This window comes from Thermoascus crustaceus, assembly GCF_041956765.1.
Source record: "Thermoascus crustaceus strain CBS 181.67 unplaced genomic scaffold VTN00scaffold_10, whole genome shotgun sequence".
In the NCBI taxonomy this organism is placed as follows: Eukaryota; Fungi; Ascomycota; class Eurotiomycetes; order Eurotiales; family Thermoascaceae; genus Thermoascus; species Thermoascus crustaceus.
In genome coordinates this window covers 573,036-597,173 of record NW_027192536.1, presented here as the reverse complement: position 1 = coordinate 597,173, position 24,138 = coordinate 573,036, and the positions used below count along the sequence as shown (strand labels likewise).

Below are 24,138 nucleotides of genomic sequence, written 5' to 3'. Positions count from 1 at the left end.
GTTAAGGATCAATAAGGCTGAAATCCCACCTGCATCTAGCTGTAGTATTTATGGTATCAACTCCAAGGAGAAAACCTCCGAAAACCTCAGTCTCATACCACACCATCCATAGAGAATAAATATCAGAGGCAGATATCGGGAATCACTCCATTTTATACCCGTATATCCTATGGGACATCGGACATGTGCAGACAGAACCCCTCCACTGTGGTAGTTGAAATGCGTAAGCCGTGCCATTATTTGAGCCCACAAACATTTGTTACAGCCAGGCCAGGATCTACCCGGCAAAGGACTCTGCTGAGTGAAGAGGGACTAAACCAACCTTTTTAGGTGGGAAGCTAGCCGATCTAAGGCGGATGTATAGATACCTAGGTACTCAAAAGGAATATGAAGGAGGGAATGGCTTTAAAAGTACCGCACAATCAAAGTAAACACACAAGAAAAGCAGATCTTTATGGCTCTAGGTCCAACTGAATTAAGGGATGTGGAAGATATGCCCTCCTACCCAATTAGGCCTAGCCTCTCGCGTGTCTATGTTATTCCACATTCGTGTAAACAGTCAGAATCCTCTTCTCACTAGCTAGCAAGCTCATAATAATAATATCAACATCTCATAGAGTTCCGCCTCCTTCTCCCATAAGGGAGAATCCAGTGGGAAAGACATCAACGTCCATAGGATAGGAATTTTGCTCCTAATCTGAATACAGACGTACATACACAAATTGGGCTATAGCTGAACTTGATAAACATGAAAACAAGAGCAGAGTAGATTCTGCGTCCCTTCCCTGTTAAAGAACCCCAATTTGGAGGTTCAGGTTCCTCCTCCGATGACCACGCCGTGCAGAAACGCCCTATTACGTTTGGTAGCTGAACGAATCCCCAACAAAAAGTCAGTCCAGATCAAATTATACTAAAAACAGCGAAGCAGCTGACCCTACAGTAGACAGGGGATTCCATGGGTAGCGTGACATAAACTCTAGCAGTCTACTGTTTGTATGTACTCCGTCCTGCATGCATATCCAGGTACCTATCATGGATAGCCCTCCTGTCTTCAAGGCTGGGGTTAACCTGGTGAATTTTGATTTTCATTGGATCCAAGGCCCAAGGATCAGCCCGCCACTGGCATTTGAGTCAGATCCTCCCTCCCTGCTTTGCACTATCTTCAAAGGTGGGACTCATCTACAGGCAGGTTGGTTGATATGAGGAGGAAAACCTTACCACATGGACTGGAAAATCAAGACAAGCCCTAATGGATAGATTATTAATGAAATTGGAAATCGTCTGGGTTCAAAATCACTTTATACCATACAGTAGCGCGTGTACAAAGGGGAAATTATTGCGTGTTGATCTGTTGACGGCCATGGCAGCTAGCCATCTTACACCTCAGTTTGATCAGATTTGCGTGCGATATGATACTATTCTAATTTATATACTACCGCACCCAACTCGTATTATACAGGCTCTTGACGTTGGCTGTTTTGAAGTTCTCAATCGTGTGTATATGGCTACTTAGTAAAGGAGAGCATGCGACTAGGAGTCAATCGTATCAACAAGCTTTACTTCCTCTCCTGACAGCATATCCGGAAGACTGTTCGTTCTGAAGTGTTGGAAACCAGGAAATGTCAGGAACGGCTTTGCAGAAACGGAATTCATTCCATTTGATTTAGAACAGGTCCTTCTACAGCTTAATATACAGCTCAAGGCTCTTACACTGCCTGGAAAGCTGTTCTGGGAATTATCAGGCCAAATAGGTGCCAGCGATGCTGATAATATCATTGGAATTGGAGTACGAATATTAAGAGTGTACGTAGAGTCCCCCAAGCCACTCAGATGTGGCGATAAATTACCTTGTCAAGGGCTGTCAATTAGCCATCCTGTAAAGGGAAATTCCGGTTTACGCGTTGAACATGAGAAATAGAAGTAGAAACGCAAATGATCGAGGCAATCAGCCATTTTATGGAAAGGGCCTATTGAACGGGGACGATGGACCAAGGTCCTTTCGTAGGAAAGCTGGTTAAAGGAATCGAATCGACGGCAAGGATCAAGAGGGATAGGACGTCACTTGTGGGCGAATGTATGCACATTACTTACTTTTCACAACGTAGATACACAAAAGGGGCTTTTATGGCTATTAAAGCTCCTAGAATCTATCTAGATCCAGTCTAAGTATCTACTGCTATAGAGAACCCTCCCAAAGCCAAAGTACACAGACATAGGACAAGGTATAGTTCAATATGGAGAAAAAGGTATGGGCATGGAAGGGCTCCCTCGCCGTTTAAGCTGAAGGCGTGGTCCGATTGTACTCGAATCGTTTTCTATCAGGAGGATAAGAATGGCATCACCGGAGGTGGGTGGACTTTAAATGAACAATTGTTCACACAGATTCGCAATGTTCGATTGATGTCCAGAATTCTACGCTCGAAACTTCGTCCCTCGCGCTTCTGTAATCCAATCGCTTAAGCAGGATGCAATCAACAAGGCTGTCAGGGAAGCTGAAGCTCTGCTGGAGGATTAGTCACTGGAACGATGTCGATGTCTATATCCTAGATAGCTAATCTATATCTCTAGGTACCTCAAACGGAATACCTTTTGCACTATTTTGGCCATTCAGTGCGCAGCGCCCTAGAAAGTAAAACCTTCTATCAACAAGAAAGGCGCCTATACCTGATGGTCAGCATTCTGCTGGGACCTTCTTTTCTAGAGTTGACTCCCAACTGAACTAACCGACCCTCCCTCCTCTTAAACCAACTGCCTGGAACTGCCCCTCTAGGCCCAGGAGAGGCTGTTGACAGAGAGGCTATCCGCTGCCCTTGCCTCTTATTTAATACATGTTGTCTGTATTTCAGCCAATTGATTCAGAGCAAACAAGCCCCCAGTCCTCCAGAGCAGCGTTTATAGTTGTCAGCCGAATATTACCACTATAACCTAGTGGTATGCCAAGAAACCTATCAGCCTAGTCAGCACACGCCGATCCGGGTATCTCGAAGACCCCTGCAATACCCTTTTATATTGCATCTATATATCACATCGATATATCATATCTTTCGGAATCGCTTGACATATCCATATTCGGAAGGTCTTAAGCCCTAATTCCATGAGATAAATAGTCAATTAGTTAGCTAGATTCGAATAATCAGAGCTTTCATCATCATACCTTCGGATTACTAGGTTCGCGCAGTCTGACAATAGTATACAGTAATGAAGCTGGTGACTTGGCCAGGAGAACAGACTACATGGATAATAATATGGAGTAAAGTTTTGGCATTGAACCTACTGTTTGTATTGTAATAATCCGTTTTGCATGGCTCCCATCTCCCAGTACCAAGTCCAAGGCGCGGGGGTAACCCGGTAGCATCGTGGGGTAAACCCGGATCCGAGACCAGGGATCATCAGCACGCGAGTCCCGACCCGGGTACTTGGGTCAGTCGGATCCCATCCGCTTCGGTTCGGTTAAAAAGGCTGCATTCAACCCTCTTCCGCAGATTCGAAAAACTCAGCTGGACTACTCAGGCCTGGGTGAGTTTGATCTGGGCTTTCAACCCATGGTTATAAATAGAGCAATGCACTATATATTATTCCAGTCAGCAATGCAGATCTGCTGCAAACACACTCTCTACTCAATCTTGCAGGAAAGCCAGGAAAAGTGCTAGGTCGTAATGAAGATAAGAATGATGATTTCTTCTGCTGAAATGACAACTGGTCTGAAGAAGAGATCGGAAGACATCATATAAATGTACTCCATAAATGTACTCCATACGGAATCGTTGCAGCAATTTGAGAACGGTCGGAAAATTGTTAGGTCCTCGGTACCATATGTCCTACTCCTATACAGGAAAAGCGTCCAGATACCGAGTTTATAATGCAGTTTAGTAAAACAGAAAACAGATAAAAAAGATTGCAGTCTACGGTAGTAGATGATATCCCGTGTCAATTGCCGGCTGGGATTCCCATAACGGATACCCTTCCCAAAACTAAGTTTATATTCTTTAGTCCTGTACAGGCTGTACTCGGTACATACCCACTAGCATCCACAGTCCGGACTCGGCCCCTAAAAAGACCGAAGTCTAAAAAATCTATCTCCGACTTCTACAAAGTATGTTCCCGCCAATAATCCTCGCCCAGACTCAAGCTTCTTCTCGGCATCGCTTAACGAACCTTGGAAACCTTCGAGTAGCGGGCTAGAAACCAGCCAAGTGTGCACTAGAAAAAAGGGAATACCAATCTTGCAGAGAAATTAAAATCTTGTTTTTGGAACCTAGCGGATCTCACAACCGTATTCGGGGACCTGACCTGACTCCCGGGATCTTGGCGTGGCGCGTTAGGGCTTGACCTCGCCACTACTGAGTATGCAGTACGAGATACGCAGTACGGAGTACATGGTTAAAGCAGCAGTCAGGCTAAACGGCATACTGCATATTGGCGAAGATCTACACAGTGAGAGGCCGGAAAGTGCCGAGTGATCTGCAAGATCCATCCTGTTTGCTGCTCATAGAGCTGTCGCCATTCTGAGAAGAAGACCATGCCAAGTGATAAGAGATAAGGCTGCTCTGATTGTCTTATTGGCTATGCGGGACCTTTAGCCACTCATAATTCATCAATTGCCTGAGTTCTATTCGTCCTGAACTAACATTTGTAGCTTGAAATCAAAAAGAAGCTAGGTAAGTCCTAGTATTCTTTACGATTCCTATTTACTTGGTCACCATTTTGAGACACACCGGGACCAGACAAAGATGAAGACGCCGTGAGTCCGATATACGGAGGATCCCATTATTCGTCCGTTTTTTTCAGCTCTTGAGGCTATCTGGAGTTTAATATTGACGCTAATTTAATAGTACCGCCTAGCGGGCCCAGAATCTTCAAACGGCTGGGACCTCGCTCGAAGGGAATTGAGGACGAGGACCTCCACGGGGAAATGGAGATATGAAGGCAGCTACGTCAGCGAATCGTGAACTGGATACTGGTTCAAACTGATCTTATTCAACATAGGGTTTGCCCATAGAAGGTGATATATCTTGGAAAAGGCAGATATTCCTGAAACGGCAAATAAACTATATACAACACCAAAACTGTCAAATTCGAAACGACATCTTCGAAGCTCAATGTAGCCGAGGTCCGACAAAAGATCAAAAACCCTAAGCGCTGCCGATACCCGGTGCTTGTCGTCTTGCTTGCTGCAAACGGCGAATTGCCAAGGGATCTCCCGCCCCGCCGGCGATCTCCACGTGGAGGGGCGTCTGCAGCCACAGAGAACACTCGACTGGGGTCAGATTTATGCATAACCGTAACTCTGTGAGGATCCGTCGTTCTTGGCCCTGGGTCTGGTCGCTCTTGGTTTTGCCATCTCGAGATTCTCGACTCAAACCAGAGACCTTTCTGGGTTGTGCCATGCTTACTATGCATCCGGGGAAATAGGGATCCTGTTGTGTCTTTTCCCCCACGGGGAGGGTTGATGGTACTGGGCGGGTCTTTGTGAAGACCTGGCTAAGTTTCCTTCCCCCAGACTGTCTTGGACCATGGCTTTAAAAGGTAGTCGTGTCCTTCTGGACGGGGAGGGTCAGGTTCAATTTTTTTTCCTCCTTCTTCTTCATCTTCATCTTCAGATCAGACCCCTCGAAGACAGACCCGTTGTGGTATCTGTGATACCTATCCTCTGAGGGATTGATCATCTAGTTCATCTTACCACATTAATACTTTACATACATTCAACGCCATTCTCTGCACACCATGGCTGATCACACATACGATCACGCTGACAAGATCGAGTCCGGGAGCTACGATACCCGTTCTGACAGGCTGGAGCGGGCAAGGACTGCGGGCGGACACATCGATGATCGATCTCAGATCCCACTCCCTGAGATCCATCGGTCTCTTGCCAATCCCACGCCGTTGGGACTGTTGTCTTTCGCGACCGGTAAATCTCACATACTCGCCTTTGATTTTTTTTTGGAGGTTGCTAACGAAACTTGCAGGTATTTTCCTCATCTCGCTGATGGGAGTCCACTCCCGTGGAATCCAAACGCCCAATGTGGTCTACGCCGTGGTGTCCATGTTCCCGGGTATCTCCCAGATCATTGCGGGCATCATGTCTTTTGTTTCGGGGAATACCGTACGTTTCACCATCTCTGAACCATCATACCCATCATCTGTACTATACACGCATGCTAACATCGTCACCCAGTTCGGCGCAACCGTCTTCCCCTCCTACGCCGCCTTCAACCTCTCCTTCGCACTGATCAACTTCCCCGGAACGGGCATCATCGCGTCCTACACGGACCCCATCACGGGCGAGCTGAGCCCGGACTTCCCCCAGGCCATCGCCATGTACATGTGGACGTGGTTCGTGATCAGCGGCATCTTCATGGTCGCGGCGCTGCGCAGCACCTGGATGATCATGGCCATGTTCTTCTTCCTGGAGATCGAGTACATCCTGCTCGCGAGCGGGTACATGCTGGGCAACGGGTCGCTGCTGGTGGCAGGTAACTCAATTGGGTTTGTGGTTGCTTTTTGTGCCTGTAAGTCCCCTTTCCCTCCTATCTATTTCTCTCTCTTTGCTATATCTATATCCTGTAGAGCAAGAGCTGACTTTCATTTGTCACAGTCTGGGCCGGTTGCTCCGGATTCTGGGTCAAGGGCATTACGCCCTTCACCCTTCCTGCCTTCCCCATCGTGAAGGAGGACTAATTACACTAAAATCAAAAGATAGAATATAAAATTAAAAATAGAAAGATACCATCCCGTTATTCCACACATATGCATGCAGGAATTGATTCCCCCTTTCTTTCCTCGGCGAGGGTTTCTGGACTAGATTTTTCATCTTACGTATGTACACTTATTTACATGCATGAATAGATACATAGATCGACGGGGTCGAGAGACATGTATGATAAGACGCAACGAATGAAAACAAGTTCAATATAATAATATTCATGATCTGTTCTTTTGGGTATCCAAACCCTAGGCGAAAGTTAATGCCAGCATCATACCGGGCCCCGTTGAATTTTATTACGGTTTATCTCCGGAAGACTATACGGTACCGTGCTGGTAGTAGCGGTTTATGCAGTTAGGTATGTATAAGATACGGACCTACCTATGTATCTCTTACTGGGTTAGGTAATTATACACGTTATCATTGGTGGTAAGTACTCTCCCTGCCCAGGTGTACATACGGAAAATCCCTAAGAGCTACGCATGTAGTGGAAGTCTAGATGCCAGATACAGTTACCGGTCACATTTCCCGGGGTCCATCACTCACTCCATCAGCTCCATCCGGGGTCCGGAGTCAGCTCAGTCGAGTCTGGAGTCCGGGACTCCGGTTTCGCTTGCAAAATTGCAAGCTAAGCCAGCAAAACCCCGCGAGCTTTCTGGGTAGACTTAGGTAACCTTCGGCAGTTCAGCTTGGGTGAGCCGGCAGTTTCCAACCTCGCCAAGGTGGAGAATAATAATAAACCTTTAACTAGTAAACTAGGGTTCCGGTTCCGGCAATGGATTAAACTTTTCAATCGAAATTCTTGCACTGGATTGTGTATGGCGGGTTGATGTCATCGATTTCCCATCTAGGTGATCCTACCTCGGTACTTGCCTAGATCAGTCTAGGCGTGCTTAGCTGTTGGCTCCAAAGTCCACCTGACCTGCCGACGGGCCGACGGGCCGATGGGGTACAGTATTTACTGTAGAGAAGAGAAGCGAAGCGGAGGGATGGTCTGAATAATATAGACTTCGTACCTACCTAGGTAGAAGTACAGTATTTACTACTGTCGTTGATATCGATGGTTCGTTGGTTGAACTTATAATAACAATTGCTATTCCATGTTAATATTCCAGTCCATCCTTATGGCCGGATATCGGGGATGTGGGATGGGATCCGGGAGAACGACGTATTTGATCTTCTATCTATCTATCTATCTATCTTGGCAGTTAGCTTGTGGTGCGATGCGAATTATTAATTTATTTTCCCACGCTGCTTCGTGGGTGATGGAACGAAGGACCATTGTAATCTCGTGAGAGGTGGATATAATAGTGAGATGCGATTCTTGGCGGTCGGAGATAACTAGTTAACTAATATACCTGCTTATATAAGTTCTAACAGTATGAGAACGCCGTTCAGCTCCATCGCCGTCAGTCATTTAAGTCAATCTCTTGTGATAATAATAGAGGAGTGTGGAGAGTATGTACTGTACATACAGGGTACTCCGCACCGGGGAAATGTAGATGTGCATGTACTCCGTAATCGATCCGGAGAACCCGCGTCCCGCTCAAACAGAGAGCCCTAGCACAGTAAGTAAGGTGGACCTCTCTTCCCTCCCGCTGCATGCCATGCAGGGCGGCCTTGTCCCTGTTGTGGAACGTCAATCATACCTGGATCCCTGGATCTGGGTCATGTCGTAACCTTAACTACCTAGATACCTGCCTGTGCTGCACGGAGTACTCCGTATTCTGTGCGACGCCTATGTTAGGTGGATAAGTAGAAGGTTTGGTATAGGGTTAACTCTCCGGGGCGCTGGGAGAGGGGCCCATGGGACCAATCGACTATGATTATGATATCATCCTCGTCCCGGACAATAGGAAAACCTGGATAAGCACAAGTACGGAGTATATGTACAAATGTCAAACCGCCCTACCAGGCTAGGATTCAGGCTGTCGATTGAAGGGCGCAATTCAATGACATTGTATGGGTTGATGGAAGTGAGGCAGGATAGGATGTGACGCCTATATGCGGAAAGAAGCTATGGGTTGTGAAGTGAGGCAGGTTGTGGGTAGGGATAGCTGGGGTCTAAGACTGGGTTGACGAAGGACGGTTTCTTGGACAGCAAGGCAGCGGTTAGGTTTCCACTGTGTGTCTTCTCAACGAGAGGGAGATATTCCAATTGGGAACGTTGGGACCCATGATCCCTGGTATTCTGATCTATACATACCTGTTTCTTACGAGTGCATTGGTGGCTGTCTTGCGTAGATCGGGCCGCAGACACATCTTCTGCCAGAACACCGTAAAAACAAAACGGGAAAAGACAGCCGTTGAGTAAGATCTATGTCTTGTAGGGCACAGTGGAGGTCTTTTGGTGATGTATGTGCATTCTGAACAGGTATGGTAGGTATCCGGGAGGACTTGGGCACTGACAACGTCATAAATATGTAGCAGCATTTCGTCAACCTGGACAATTTTGAAGTCGACTCGCTAATACAGCTGGTGCACATCTAGTGATGGCAGGAAGAAGTACCAGAATTATCCATCTGGGCTAGGCCCCAGATAACTGCCGAACTGGGTCATCCAGCCGAGGTAAAAGCGAGTCTGCAAGGATATGTGGACGGCTCTTCCTGCCCAAGGATGTTCCCAGGCAGGTCGAACGCTTGCCTGGCTTCCAAGGCTTTCTGAACGGAGAGCCTGGCTAGAGAAGGATGATAGTGACGACATAGCTGAGGATGATATGATGTCTGGAGCGTTCCTGTCGGCGACTCGGCACGAGCGACGATCCGTGGAAAGACGAGACGAACAACGGATCCCCGTGGCGGCTCCACGTGCGGGCATCATTTCTCTGAACGTCTTCCAGAAGCAAATCTCGACGTCAGTCGACACTCTAGAGCGACTCAGCCTCGCGCGAGGACGGGCGTTGTGTCACGTTAAAGGGCTGTGCATAGCCGCTCATGCACGATGCAGTCATGGAGAGATGGCGGAGAGAACAGCCGGCCTGGAGCCGGACGAACCCAGGTTTGGACGCGGTCACCGTCGTTTGCCGTCGCAGGGCAGCCCGGTCTGGCGGGCATGAGTCGGTGAGATAGGCCTCTGGTCGGGCGCAAACGGTTGATGCGGATAGGTGGGCGTTGAGGCTCCTCGCGGACAGGGCTCGCTGCGTCTGGAGACAATCCCCGGATTACCAACGCTGAGAGTATGCCCGTTTGGGTCATCGCTGAGGGCACAATGATGATTGAGACCGCGATATAAAGGGCCTTGTCGGCGGGTTTCCTTTTTTTTTCTTGTTTTTCTCTTGTTCTCTTACGTCCAAGAGATCTTGCCTTCTTTGTCTTTGTATCGTGTTGGCTGATATCAACGCTACTGCACCACCCCGTGATATCACGTGTGTAGCCTCGAGGCAGCCTGAAGGTGCGTTTCTCTCTCTCTCTCTCTCTTCTCTTTCTTCTCTCCATCTCCATCTCCATCTCTCCATCGTCTTCATCTTTTTCATCGCATCTTCATCTCTGTCGTCATCATCTGCATCCTCCCCCCGCCTGTCCCCTTCACAGCACCAACCACCATCTATCCTGTACGCTGTACGGCTGTGCTGGTCCACCTGCTAGGCATCGTCCAGCCCACTTAGCAAGCTGATCCTATCAGCCCACCTGGGCTGCCCCTCACCACCCCTCGTCGCTTGCTGCGCCGAGAGCCGTGCTGACGAGGCTCGAGTACTCCCTACCTGACAGTTTTCCCTGCTTCTGTCACTTAGAACCTTGTCCCTTGCCACCGGCAGTCTTGACTCCAGGGACAGGTGGTGATCTTGTTCATCCACTTCTCAAGAACTGCTTTTCCTGTCTATCCCGGATAAACCCTAAGTCACTACAACTTCTGTCATCATCACTCCACCTTCCAGGTTCTTAGCCACACCTATCTGCCCCTCTTTCTGCGTTTTTCACCTCTGCATTCATCGGCATCATCATGTCTGTTTCTTATAAAGAGCGCGAGCGGGAGCGCGAGTGGGATGACTATTCCCGTTGTTCCGAACCTCGAAGCTCATACACTACAGTCACCCGTTACTTCGTGCCCCGCGAGGAAGACCGCGAGCGCGACTTCATGTATAGGCGTGAAGACCCCGCCGCCGGCGAGAGAGAACTGGTCATCAGACGCACCATAGAGCGTGAACCACGCAACGACCGAGAATACGAGCTTCGCGTGCGCCGTTTCGAGCGCGACGAGCGATCCGAGAGGGATTACTACGATCGGGAGTCTAGTGAACCCTACGAGATCCGTCGCTACACCCGGTCCGCGGAGCACCTTTCGCGGCCAGAATCCGTGAAGCCTATCGTCCTCGGCGACGGACAGCCGGTGATCATTCAAGACGCGCGAGGTCCCATCTACATCACGCCTCCGCACGAGCCCGACTACCACGTCGTCCATCGGTCTGAGGTCGATCGGGAGTCACGGGGCAGTGAGTACTACTCCCAACGGCGCATCTGCGAGCGCGAGGACGACCGTCGCAGCCGCCGGGAGCTGAGCCCCGACGACTCCATCTCGCAAGCCAGTCGCAGCCGCCGCGATCGCGAAGAGTGGAGCAGCGACGACAGCATGGTGTACATCCGCAAGGAAACCCGCGAGTACGACGAGAGCCCGCATCACCACAAGCGCCACATCGCTGAAGGCGCCCTCGCTGGTGTCGGTGCGGCCGAGCTGATCCGGCACCACCAGAAGAAAGAGGGCGAAGAGGTCTCCAGCGGCTGGGGCCGTGTGGGCCGCGATGTTGGTGCTGGTGCACTGGGTGCCGTGGCGGTTGAGGCCATCTCGCGGGCGCGAAGCCGCCACCGCAGCAAGAGCAGACATCGTTCTGACTCGGTCGAGGGGGATCGACTGTCATCCCACCATCACCATCACGGTCACCACCGCCATCGATCCAGGCACGGCAGCCGCAGCCGCAGCCGCTCCTCCTCTCATTCTCGCGCCAGGAGACTGGCTGAAATCGGGCTGGGCGCTGCTGCCCTGGCTGGTGCTGTGGCTCTCGCAAGAAAGCACTCCCAGAAATCCCACGGCCACGAGAGACGAAGCCGCTCTAGACGCAGACATCATTCGAGGCGGAGCCGCTCTCACCGTCGTCGCGACTCGAGCCCTTCCTCTGATGATGTCCGCAGTTCCTCCCATCGCAACAAACGCATAGCCGAAGCGGGCTTAGCTGGAGCTGCCGCAGCCGGCTTAGTTGAGAAGGCCAGAAGCAGGTCTCGCTCCCGCAAGGGTGAAAGCTCTCGGTCTCGCAGCAGGCTCAGACAGGGACTCCCTATCGTGGCAGCTGGTCTGGGAAGCGCTGCCGTCGCTGGTATGTATGAGAGGAATAAGGCGAAGGAAGAGGAGGAGGCTGCCAGAAAGGAACGGAGACGATCCAGGAGCAGGTCATCTAGGAGCAGGTCGAGATCGGGAACCTACCCGGACCCTAGGCGCGCGTCTGCTGGCCTCATTGAGTACGGAGAGCACCCGGTCTACGGCAACATCCCAGCTGAAGATTACTACGGCCTTCCCGCTACCCCGGAGGGCTACGACTCTGGACACAGCCGTCACCGCAGCCATAGCCGTGCCAGGCACAGCGATAGCTGCAGCAGCGGATCTGATACCGATAGAAGCGGTCCCAGGAGGCGCAGTCACAGTCGCAAGAAGGATCATAGTCGTAGTCGATCTCGGCACCTCGCAGAGGCTGGCCTGGCTGCCGCTGGGGTCGGATATGCAGCCCACAAGTATGCGCAGCGAAAGGACAGAAAGAAGGCCGAGGAGAAGCAGAGTACGTGTCTCTGTAGCACATCCTAATATTCTTTTGGAGCCCTAGTGTTGACGTTTGAACAAAGACTAACATATCCATAGGATACGAGAGCGACAGGGATCATGACCCGTACGAGGAGGAGCCTTACAGTCCTGACCCCTACTCGCCAACTTCTCCACCTGTAGCCTCGGGCGCACTCCCGCCTAATGATTATTACCCTCGTACCAACAACTTCCCGCCACCCCCAGGTGCTATTCCGACTGCTCCTAACCCGCCAAACACCTACATCCCGGCCAACTATGGTCCGCCGCCCGGCGCAGCGCCTCCACCTCGACCCTATGGCTATCCACCTCCACCGGTACCCGAGCCGTATGGTGCACGGCCCCGGAGAGCTGATGAGAACGTGAGTGCCGCCCCTTCCACTGATAAGCGCCACATGCCAGATGGTGGGTTGAGTGCGAAATGTCACAACGCTTTTTTTTTTTTGATAGCTTCTGCTGACGAAGGAATGTGCAGGTTTAAGGGAGAGTGACAGGCAGCTGTCTCCACCGTTTGAAGCTGGACAGCATCCTCCTCAGTCGACAAATGCTTCATCCAAGGAACCAAGGCCGAGGCAGGATAGCCCACCTCCACCATCGGCAAATTCCAAGACAGTTGCCTTCGACCTTGGCTCTGAGTGTTCTTGTGACTCAGACAGCTGCTCCCGCAACGATCCCGGTTATGAGACGGACCGCAGCGACTCGACGGTTGACAGTCGTTCTCACAGTCGCTCACCAGTTACCCATCCGCCTACTCCGCATCCTGCATCTACCACTACCACTACTTCTTTCCATCGTTCCACCCGAGATAAGGCTATCGAAAAAGGCAAAGAACCAGACTCTGATGCAACTGTCGATCTGCCAGATCGATTCGATTCCGAGGGCCATCTCCTGCCCGAAAGGGATGACACGATCGCTTATCACATTGAGAATATCATAAACGGCATTGGGAGTCTATTTTTTGGCGGGAGACGGTAGCATCAGTTGCAATCTTTCTTTGAGGTATATAATCTCCTTACTTTCTTTGAATCCCATGTCTCTTCAGAATGTTCCGCTATGTGTGATATGACTTTGTTTCTTTGATGTTTATGCTTATGTTTTGATGCACATGCTTATGCCATGCCATGCGATTTAATGAGTTATGTAATGAGTCTTATGACGATGATGATTATGATCATGACACTTTATGTTGCTATGAGATCAGATTGATATTGATATACAGATACCGAGCATGTATGTATGTACGTATGTATGTATTTCATGAATTCATTCATCTTATATATCCATTCTTACTATATTCTGGCTTAAATCGGTAGCTGTGGAGGATAAGGATAAGAAACTGTAACAGTAGACCTCCTGATAAAGAAAAGCAAGGAGCAGTCAGTTGGTGACTTGGACTTGGAGGAACGTTTCTCTCCTCTCCAGGACTATTTGTTCGTCCGTGTACTCTACATAAAATACATACATACATACTCATGACCATAATCATAGGGCTTGGTTAATTATTATCGTATGTAAATAGCTTCTGTCTGGAATAGAATCAGAAAAAAAGAAAGAAAGAAAGAAAGAAAATCACATTCTACTCTGGTTATAACCAGGTCTCGTCCATTCTCTGTTTTAGAGAGAAAGTCAATGCTTCTCTAGCTAAATGAATGAACCATTCAGATTCGTTCCACTCACTCTTGTCATTTGTTCATGATATAATCATATATTTCATACGCTTCCTTCCTGACATAGCATATAGCATAGCGTAGAATATGAAGTTTAAATGAACGTCAACCGGGCCGCACCTAGAACCCACGAACAAATGGCACCTCCCTAGGTACTTGCAACTATACCTATCCAACCAATCCATCCATCAAAAGATAAGAGACAAGAGATACATCTCACACCGTAACAAGCAAACTCTTATCCACAGCTGGCAACGACATTCCCTCGGGAATCATCTTCCACTGCTTACTCACCGGATCCAACCACGACGCCTGCGCCTTCTCCCACTCCTGTCTCACAATCCTCGCGCGCTCGTCGCTCCTTGGAGTGATTCGACATTGATACGGCTCAGGCATGCACACGAATCCCTGTGTCAGTTTGTCTGCGTCGGGAAGGATAGGGTTTCCCAGTGCATCGACGGCAGGGCTGATGTCGAACGCCCATAACATTCTTGAAATGCCGAGGAAGAGACTCCGGTCCGCGACGTGGATGCCCTGACAGATGCGTCTCCCCGCGCCGAAGCTGAAGTGGTCTCGCTGTGATACGTCCGGGTTACTCGCCGCGTCGTAGGCGGATTGGAAATCGTCCTTGAACCGGTCCGGGTCGAACTGTCGGGGATTCGGGTACCGGTTCTCGTCCATGTGGATGGTCCAGACGTTGTTGATCACGCCAGCGCCGGCGGGGATGCGGTAGCCCATGTAGTAGTCGTCTCTGTCTCTGGTGAGGGCGTGTGGGACGGCGCCGAGGATGGTGGTGGGCATCCAGCGCAGGGACTCCTTCACGCAGCCGCGGATGTACCGCAGGTTGGGCTCGTCGTCCATGGTGGGGAGGCGGCTGTCGCCCACGACGGCGTCGATCTCGGCCTGGGCGCGCTTCTGCACTTCGGGAAATAGGACCATGGCCTGGACGAAGCCGTAGAGAGTGCTGGAGGTCGTGTCGGAGCCGGCTTCAAGCAGAGTGCCAGAGATGTACGCTGCCTGATCATCGCTGAACCCCTCCTCCTTCTGCATCTTGGCCATATTGACGCAGAAGCAGGGCTTTGCGGTGCCGTCGCGGATGGCCTGCTTGCAATTCAGCCAGTGCTTTCGGTACAGCTCCTTCTCGCGGGCGTGGAGGGCTTTCGCTTTTCTTCGCAGGGGCAGCATCCAGTCGGGAAGTTTACGCAGCCAGGGGAAGAAGTCGATCAGTGCTGCCGTTCCTGTCTGGTTGATCACGGCGAATTCCTGGAAACCGTGGAAGAGCTGTTGGATGTCTGGGTTGTCGTATGTGGGGGTTCGCCAGCTAAAGTTCGTTCATTAGGTACTCTTCAGACGGATTATAAGTGGACAGGGTGAAGACGAGATGTCTGACTCACCCAAAAACCATGCTTGTCGTGAGAGAATTCGAGTACCGGCGGATATGGAAGAGGAAGTCTTCCGGCTGAGTGAGAAACTCGTACAGCATCTGCTTGTTCTCGAGCATTTGGTACGGGACGTATGACCGCGCGGCGGAGATGTTGAGCAGGTTGTGGCACATTTTTCGGACCTAGACAGATCATAGAGTCAACAAGGATAGAAGAGTTGATAGTCGAAATTAGACATATTGTACACGAGATCATGGACAACATCGCTTATACATACCATCCTCCAGCGAGGTGCGTACCGCTGTTATGCTGTCAGTAAAAGAGAAATCCCTGTACTCAAGAAAGGAGGAGAAAGGGAAGTACCATCATCAACATTCTCAGATCTCCCGAACACAGTGTCATCCCGATGTACATGTCTTGCCGGTCACTGTATATCGCACTCCGCTTGTCGAGCAGGTCCTTGACCGCCTGGTCACTCGACAGGACAACCATCGTCTTGGTCCCTAGTATCAGGCTATAGACGGGGCCGTATTCCTTTGCCCAGGCCTTAAACTGTTTGTGGGCATCGCGCTTGGGCATCTGTTTGTTTCCAAATTGTTAGCAGCAGATAAAGGCAGGGCTCTTGGATTGCTTCACGACACGTGAGAGAGTGAGGTTTGGACTTGCGCGTATAAGATACGTACCCGATGGATATTTCCTAGAATAGGGATCGTTGGAGGACCCGGAGGATAGTCTTTTGGACGACGACCGGTGCGCAGAAGTCTGATGAAGAGCAAGGCGAGTCCTATGGCGGCCAAGAGGTGTCGGTAGTCCATGGTTGCTATGCCCATGTCTGGTTGAGGTGTAGAACTAGAGAAATAGAAGATGCAGTTAATTTAATTCCATATAGAAGAGAAGTGAGGGAATAAACTACAGCAGTTGCAGGGGCCCTGAAATATATTTACCTACCTGGGTACCTATATCAGAGCTACTAATCCCCTCTCTTCTCCCCACCTGACCATCACCACTGCACTTGCCTTAATCCATCAGTGTCAAAATAAGCTTCGACAGCAGCATTCTTCAACCCACAATTGAGGAACAACCCCGCCAATGTCAATCATGGTAGGGTAGTATCTACCCAATGTCCCGGTATGACCATTTCCTACCTCGGGTACCAAAATGGCTCGGGTGGCCTTACTTTTGTCCTACATGGTGTACAGCACATAGTCCACATAGTCAGGATGATTAGTGGTTGTAGATCACCCCTTGTCCTGGTTGTTGACGGTCATGTATCGTTCGCGGGGATGTGGAGGAAGACCGGACGGGTTAGGGCGGGCATGAATGATCAAATCGAATCAATCCCAGTTCTTCTCGTGCAATACCCGACAGGACCTTGGAAGACTGGAGAGAGGTACATCGCCCATTAGCACGGAGTATTCTGCTCTCAATTTTCGGAATCGGAGATCCTCCACATCTAGACTCTTGGTAGTATGTATCGGCTTGGCAGAAGGGAAGAGCCACGCCTCCGCACCGTTCGGATGTGGGGATTCTTCACAGCTCCATATTCCCCCCATATCCGGGAAGATCCTAACGGTCTCTGCGGAGAAGTCGTGGAGAACGCGCGCTGGCGGCCGCCAATCTTATCGGAAGGCGATTTCCTAGGCTGTCTTGTCAGCCGTCGTTAACATTAAAATGGGCTGACTTGACCTAGCTTCGACTAGCCTATGTCTGTCTTGTCATGTCATGCATGGAACGGCCTTGCTTCGGCTGAATGGGAACTATAATATGTAGCCGTCCTTATCACCAATGGGTAATTGGGTAGGTACCAGGTAGATGCTGCTGAATCCTGAGCTGTTGACGAGTAGGAAGGACTTAAAACACAAGACAGTGGATAGAATCATGATAGCTTCCGGGCAGCAGAACGACGCATGCGTAAGCGCAACGGTCCGTAGCTCTGGACGCATCACTGAGTGTAATCATGCAGCTCCTCGTTGGGCAGAATCACCTGCTAGCTCAGTCGGGCATCCGACGTGGCCGAGGCCTGGCTGGTTCTAGTCCCTACCAGGTGTGTTCGGTAGGTACTTTAGGAGGTTTGGTGCAAAGGTCTTGAGGTTAGCGTCTAAGAAGGATGGCTTTGCTAGGTCGGATGGAGAGAAGGACTGCTGTCCGAAAGAGGGAAGCTTAATGAGACTGATGACTTCTGTCGCCTTGAACCTCAGTCGGATGTAAACTACTTCTCTCCTAACAATTTTGTACTTTCAAACAAGCCATCATATTCGTTCTCTTCTGCTCCTGTGCTGCTCTCTCGACTGCCATCTGCTCGTACTAAGCTCCTTCATGCTGCTGTGACCACATTCTACGCCAATGTCGACGTGTTCTTGACGCTCTGGCATCTTGATATCGCCAACTCGACACGAAATGCCTCCTGATGCTCAATTCAACGCCCTTGGTTCAATCTCGCACCCCGACTCAATGGTTTCCAAAGCAGAGAAGTGAACGCGACCGCGAGTCAGACACGGTTACTCAGAAGTCGGTTTACAGGGGTCGTCACGCACTACAGACGCGATGTTACCACTAACTGCAGTTTGCTCACATCGGCAGGTAAAAGTACTTGATTCCTGCAGTGGTTTGACTGCACTAACAGGGTACTAGGTACTTGAATGCAATCGTCTCTTGCTATTTATTCGCCATGCATCGGGGAGGCAATCGGGGAGGCACAGTTAAATCGCCATGGGAAGAGGGGTGCGAACAAAGACGAGGCTTTATAGTGTCCCATCTGTCCTGTTTGCTGCTGTTCTGGGTTGCGCCCTCGATCATCTGGACTCTTTCACCCTCGAGGAAGCCAATTATTAAAATTATGGCTCAGAACGAAGCAACTCGCGATGCGCAGGAGAGCACTGCTGGAGCGGCATCTTCGACTCAACCGGCTACCAACATCGCCACTACGACTCTGAATGAAGCGACGGCCGAGGTGCAGGAGAATACAGGAGCTGCAGCTCCGAGTCAATCGGCTGGTGCCGATTTGGAAGTAGATGTAAGCACTCTTCTGTTCTGGACAACTACAAGATACGTCGAACAACATGCTAATATAACATGATCCAGGAAAACGCTTCCGCAGATGGAGATTCGGGTTACAACGACTCGTGGGTATCTGAATTCCCGGCAACTACGACTTCTCACAGCCCTCTCTGATAATTTGCGATACATTAGGATCGGGACTGCCAGTTACGCGTCATCCATCAGTTCAAGCATCAGGAACTACAAGTAAGATCCATACTCCGCCTCAATTAACATCAACCCGTATGCGGCTCTAACAAACTAACTTATGATCAACTGCATAGGTATGAGGTGAGGATTCAGCAAATGGCTGGCTACCAAATGCCTATGGAAAGGCATGCCGACCAGTGTATTTTAGAACGGACGTCGATATCATGCCTACCAGGAAGGGTCATACGTATTGGTATTTAGTCGAATCCTGGAGAGTCAACTTTGCAGCTGACCTATTTTACGATAGCCCAATGATGAAGAGGAACAAGATCGAATGGACCTTCTCAATCATATTTACCGTCTCCTCACCCGGGGATATCTTCATCTTGCACCCATAAACTCAAATCTTCAGCGGGTATTGGATATAGGGACCGGTACAGAACTCTACTATAGCCAACAAGCAGTATGCAAAGCACGCTAACCCCCTGCGTGAACAGGCACGGGAATTTGGGCTATTCAGTTTGCAGAGTAAGACACCGTGGATCATTTTATAGCCAAACTGTAGCTGAAGCTGAACGGCAGAGAGTACCCTTCTGCACAAGTTATCGGCACTGATCTGAGCCCTATTCAACCTAAATGGTACTGTAGCTCGGCAGTCACCCTTCATGGAGACGTTCATTGCTGAACTGAGCAGGGTTCCTCCGAATTGTACGTTCGAGGTCGATGACTACGAGCAGGAATGGCTGTTCAAAACCAAGTTTGACTTCATACATGGGCGCGAACTGAATGGATTTGTTTCCGACTATGACAGACTTTTCAGCCGGGCATTCAAGCATCTGAAGTCAGGGGGATACTTTGAGTTTCAGAGCGCTGAAGGAGACCTTTTTCCTAATGATGAAACTGGTTACAAGGCCAAACATACTCTGCAGTTGGCAGCACAAGTCCGCGAAGCAAGTGCAAAGTTTGGCAAGTCCTTTATGAAGATCCATGAGTGGAAAAAAATGATGGAAAAGGTAGGATTTGTGGATGTGAGGAAGGTGGAATATAAGGTTTGTTATGTCACCAAATATCTACTATTTCTAGATGAAGATAAATGTTTGCTGACCCTGAACACTGGCACACAGCTACCAATAGGCAGATGGCCCAAGGATCCGAAGCTGAAGGAAATTGGCAAGTATCAGCAGGTTCAACAGATTCAAGCCGTTGATGCCTATGCATTTGCACTCTTTTCGCGTGTTCTTGGTTGGAGCCAGCCAGAGATACAGGTAATGTGTGCACATGTTCGGAATGAGCTAAAGGACCCTTCAATCCACCTGTACGGTAAAGTCCATTTTGTGTATGGGAGGAAACCTTAGCCTTACGGTTAAGGCTTGAACTCCCTGCGGTTGCGCGATGTTTGGCGGTTTCTGGATGTTCGCGGATGCTCGATGTCTTGACTGTCAGGTTCCCCAGTCTCTTGTCCTTTTTGTTTTCGCCAATTTCACATGGCGTTCATTGCGTGCTTAGTCGCTCTCTGATGACTCGAATGCAATCTCGGTGATCCAGACTTAAAAAGCATGCAAGCAAATCGTATTCCCCGATTCGAAGTTGTATCTGGACCACACCTGATGTGCTCGTTCAGGCAGCGGAAGGACTCATAGAGTTAGCCCCTCGAGAATACAAGAAGCACAGCAACCTTGATCTCTCTGAGAAGAGAAACCGACTTCCCACCCTCTATTTCAAGACCCCTCCGCTCCCTCCCCACCCTTCCCAAGTCCCAACCTCTCCTCAATAACCCTCACAATCTCCGTCCACTCCATCATCGCGCCCGACCCCGTATCCCCACACGCCAAACTCTTCCTCTCCTGCGGCGGCAACACTTCGATCCAACCCCCCCACTCCTCCCTCAACACCCTCATCTGCTTGCCCGTCGCGGGATGCACCCACATGGCCGTATTCATCGCCGGCGCGACCAGAATCTTTTTCTTTTCCCCATCGATCTCCCCCGTCGTATCCCACGCCCGCACCACGCTCGTGAGCAGATTATCCGCCATCCCGTACACCATCTTCGCGAGCGTGTTTGCCGATAAGGGAGCGATGACCAGTATATCCGCCCACCGGCGGAGCTCGATATGGAGGATGTCTGCGCCGCGCGTCCAGGGTTGGACCCATTCCGATTCGTCTGAATAAATCGCCTCGACGTTGGGGTTGGACAGGAGGGAGGAGACGGGGGGTTGTTCGGCGGATTGGCCCGCGAGGAAGTGTCGAGCGGATTGGGTGAGGATTATGCGGATGGAGAGGGATGAGGGTGGGTAGTGGGTGGAGAGAGCGGTGATGATGTTGGGGAGTTTGATGGTTGCGACGGAGCCGGAGGAGGCGAGGAGGAGGTGTTTTTTCTTCTTGTTGTTGTTCTTCTCGTTGCCCTCGGTGTCGGTAGTTGGGGTAGTGGTGGTGATGGAGGGGGTTAGAGAGGGGTGAGAGAGCGGTACGGTTGTGGAGGATGTGGAGGTCATCATTGTGCGTGGTTTCGTGGATATGTATGAATTGAAGTGCTTAGAGCATTGTTATGCGTATGGCTCTGGGGTATGGTATCTTGGTTGATAAGCTGAGGCGTGGGTTCTGGTTCAGGTTGATTGATGATAATGATAGCATTCCATTCCGGCTGCGGGAGGGGAGTATTAACTGTCTATGCAGGCAGTATTTATACCGCCTCTATCACCGCCTTGCTTTTGTTGGCTTCCAGGTACCCCCGTACTGGCGGAGTTATTCATTCTCCGTACCGTTAGGCTAGGCAGGTGGGAGGTACAGTAGGTACTTTTGATAGGTACAGCTCCGTACAGCAGGAACCCGGCCTAGTAGCTCCGGGAAGAAGGGGTAGTAGTTCCCGTTAGGAGTCTTATTTAACTAAGATCTTTCTTGAACGGGCTTTTTGAATTAAATTGTGAATGACAATGTGTTGATGGTCATTTTTTCCAAGGGATTGATCGGCGAGAAATTTGCGGGGATAGGACGCTGATCCCACTCACTGATGGATTACGGAGTACGGAGTACTGTACTCCATAGACGGATGGAAACCTTTAGTAGTAGTAGTAGCAGTAAGACTCCCCCAAGACAGGAAAATGGCTCATGTTTGCCATGCTATAGTGTCTGTATCTGTTGAATTTGGCAAAAACCCGAAATAGAGAGACGGTGCCTGAATACGAAGTAAATCAGGAACTGGATAAGGATTTCCCCGTTCGTTGCTTCTTTTCCGGAGTTGGAACGGAAATATACTTCCAAAGAGGGGCATCGGATTAGTATATGTATATCAGAATTAATTCAACAGATGAGTCATGCTCGGGAGCAGGTTTTTTTTTGTGTGTGTGTGTGTGTGGTCTAGCTGCTGCTCCGAGCTTCCACGGAGCATTCAGTACTCGTTTGTGCTTATCATGCCAGGCTGTCATAGTGGTAGAACTTTGACAGAGGATTACGGTGGAGAATATACTTCGTAGATACCTTGTCCGTTCCTTGCGCGTTCTCATATCGCAGGATTCTAGACTCATCCTGGATTCTCTAATGAGTTCATCTTGACGAAGGACAAGCCCCCACGTAGCTGGGAAACTTTATCAAGTTCGATATTTTTTTTCCTGGCATGCCAAGAGCTATGCATGCGCTGTTGAAAATGCTAATTGCTGCAGCACACTTTGGCAATTTGCGGTACGATATTGACAACACATCGAGGTGTCCCTTACAAAGGGAAGGCTTCAAGGTATATCGAGAAGGGAAGCTCGGGTGAAGCCGAAGATCATGGGGTTCGGCCAGACGGCTCGGGACTCTTTACGCAGGCTGCCAGGCACGTCCTGCGTAATCAAAGTGAGACAAGGAGCGGTCAAGGGCCGTGCGTATGGAGAGGGAGAAATCGTCACCGTTTCTGGAAAAGAAAAGGGACCAAGGCCTGATTCCAGCACCATGCACAGAAGATAGGGACAGCATTGGCTGTCGATTCCCCGTGTCGGCGCCCTTGGCACGTACATGTACATGCAACACCTAGCTTAGGGGAGTGTACCTGGGAGCATGTACTCCGTACACCGTAGAACGAGAGGGGATAGCCGGGCCCGTTCCAGGCACCCGCATTTCTCTCGCAATTGCTTTGTTTGAAACCACCGCACACTTCAACTCGTCGATGAAAAGAAAAAAAAAAAGCCGCATCAGACCTTTCTCAAAGGAACCTACCGTCTAGCTTGGACTTTAGTCTCGATGATCGGCTTCTCCCGTCCCCACCCACGAGGGGGTGCTGCTCGAGAGAGAGACTGAGAGACCCCCAACAGACCGCCAGACAAGTTGATCCGATTAAAGTGAGGCTGGCGGGCAGTTCCACCCGGAGCGTTTAACGGCGGATGTTGTGCACATGAACATACGCAGTACATTTTTCTGGAGTACCGGCGAGCTCCGTTATCTGGGGGTGATGGGTAAGGGGTTCACCGCACCGCCAGAGGGAGCCAGGATGACATACGGTTCCGGCGGGGGAGGCACGGGTGGGGGACTGATGATGCTGATAGAGACGATAGTGAGTCTCTGGCCATGATGATTATCGATAAGATCGAGGGTCTTTTGTGCGGAGCGTGCCCCGAACGTTGAGGACGGTACAGAAATACGGAGTATCCGTACGGTTCATTACAGGGTCTCCGGCTAGATCTGACATGCTCGATCAGAAACTGGACCAGAACCCTGTCCCCTGGATATCAAGTCCTTTCCGTCTCGTCCAGCTAAAAAAAAAACCCAGAGATGATCCCTCATGTCCGGTAATGAGGTCACGATGAGGACACGCACGTGATGTTTCGTACTGTCCGGTAACCGGTAACGGCGGCGTCACGGGCGAGACCGCGGACCAGGCCAGGCCCGACCAGACCCAGCGTCTCTCCATCGTCGTCTTCGTCTTCCTCGTCCAGCGCGTCAACTCGTCATCTCTCTCTGTCTGCTCCGTCTCTTCTCTCTGTAATCCTCGTCATCCTCTCTCTCTTCGACTCGCTCCTCCCACCACCAGCTGTGCCCCTTGCAACCCTCGTTCCTCCCAGAACGTGCCACGGCAACGCCTGGGGGCCCTTCCTGACGTGGGCCGTTACCATTGGCGTTCTCCTCCCGGGCGAGTGGATGCGCCACAGCTGTCAAGCTGCCAGATCGCTGTAGGGCTTGTCAACAACACCAGGGAAAAAAAAGGTCTTTCGTGCTGCAGAAAACAGGGGGTCTCTGCGAGTCCACTGCTCCCTGCAAACGAGAGCCCGGGCCCGGATCTGCAGCCCGGTGACCTTCGATCCTGGATCTGCGTCTCCAGCTTACACGCCCACAATCCGTGCATCCCGGCTTTTCCTACTATGTATCCTGCGGTCCCCGTCCTCCACGCTGTTTCCATCTGACAAGCTAGTCCCCTCTATCGTTACCTATCCTCTCTCTCTCTCTC

At 50.4% G+C, this 24,138-nt stretch overlaps 6 protein-coding genes across 6 annotated transcripts; 4 read left to right on the top strand and 2 right to left on the bottom strand.

Annotated features, from left to right (window-relative positions):
- Positions 1 to 5,724: 5,724 nt before the first annotated feature.
- Positions 5,725 to 6,681, top strand: VTN00DRAFT_2560 (uncharacterized protein; the record flags this gene model as incomplete). Its single annotated transcript, XM_069428786.1, has 4 exons — positions 5,725 to 5,911; positions 5,970 to 6,106; positions 6,179 to 6,512; positions 6,599 to 6,681. The coding sequence occupies 4 exons, from the start codon at positions 5,725 to 5,727 to the stop codon at positions 6,679 to 6,681; spliced, it is 741 nt and encodes a 246-aa protein (XP_069283606.1).
- Positions 6,682 to 9,296: 2,615 nt separating this feature from the next.
- VTN00DRAFT_2559 (uncharacterized protein) lies at positions 9,297 to 9,761 on the top strand (the record flags this gene model as incomplete). The annotated part of the gene is made up of 1 exon (XM_069428784.1): positions 9,297 to 9,761. The coding sequence occupies one exon, from the start codon at positions 9,297 to 9,299 to the stop codon at positions 9,759 to 9,761; it is 465 nt and encodes a 154-aa protein (XP_069283605.1).
- An 884-nt stretch (positions 9,762 to 10,645) lies between these two features.
- Positions 10,646 to 12,968, top strand: VTN00DRAFT_2558 (uncharacterized protein; the record flags this gene model as incomplete). The annotated part of the gene is made up of 3 exons (XM_069428783.1): positions 10,646 to 12,467; positions 12,548 to 12,849; positions 12,963 to 12,968. 3 exons carry the CDS (start codon positions 10,646 to 10,648, stop codon positions 12,966 to 12,968), a joined length of 2,130 nt encoding a protein of 709 aa, XP_069283604.1.
- A 1,402-nt stretch (positions 12,969 to 14,370) lies between these two features.
- VTN00DRAFT_2557 (uncharacterized protein) lies at positions 14,371 to 16,351 on the bottom strand (the record flags this gene model as incomplete). The annotated part of the gene is made up of 5 exons (XM_069428782.1): positions 14,371 to 15,475; positions 15,549 to 15,718; positions 15,814 to 15,837; positions 15,900 to 16,115; positions 16,220 to 16,351. 5 exons carry the CDS (start codon positions 16,349 to 16,351, stop codon positions 14,371 to 14,373), a joined length of 1,647 nt encoding a protein of 548 aa, XP_069283603.1.
- A 2,021-nt stretch (positions 16,352 to 18,372) lies between these two features.
- Positions 18,373 to 20,077, top strand: VTN00DRAFT_2556 (uncharacterized protein; the record flags this gene model as incomplete). The annotated part of the gene is made up of 9 exons (XM_069428781.1): positions 18,373 to 18,549; positions 18,618 to 18,658; positions 18,726 to 18,779; positions 18,857 to 18,863; positions 19,030 to 19,156; positions 19,220 to 19,250; positions 19,305 to 19,361; positions 19,417 to 19,771; positions 19,847 to 20,077. 9 exons carry the CDS (start codon positions 18,373 to 18,375, stop codon positions 20,075 to 20,077), a joined length of 1,080 nt encoding a protein of 359 aa, XP_069283602.1.
- Positions 20,078 to 20,440: 363 nt separating this feature from the next.
- VTN00DRAFT_2555 (uncharacterized protein) lies at positions 20,441 to 21,217 on the bottom strand (the record flags this gene model as incomplete). The annotated part of the gene is made up of 1 exon (XM_069428780.1): positions 20,441 to 21,217. The coding sequence occupies one exon, from the start codon at positions 21,215 to 21,217 to the stop codon at positions 20,441 to 20,443; it is 777 nt and encodes a 258-aa protein (XP_069283601.1).
- Positions 21,218 to 24,138: the final 2,921 nt, after the last annotated feature.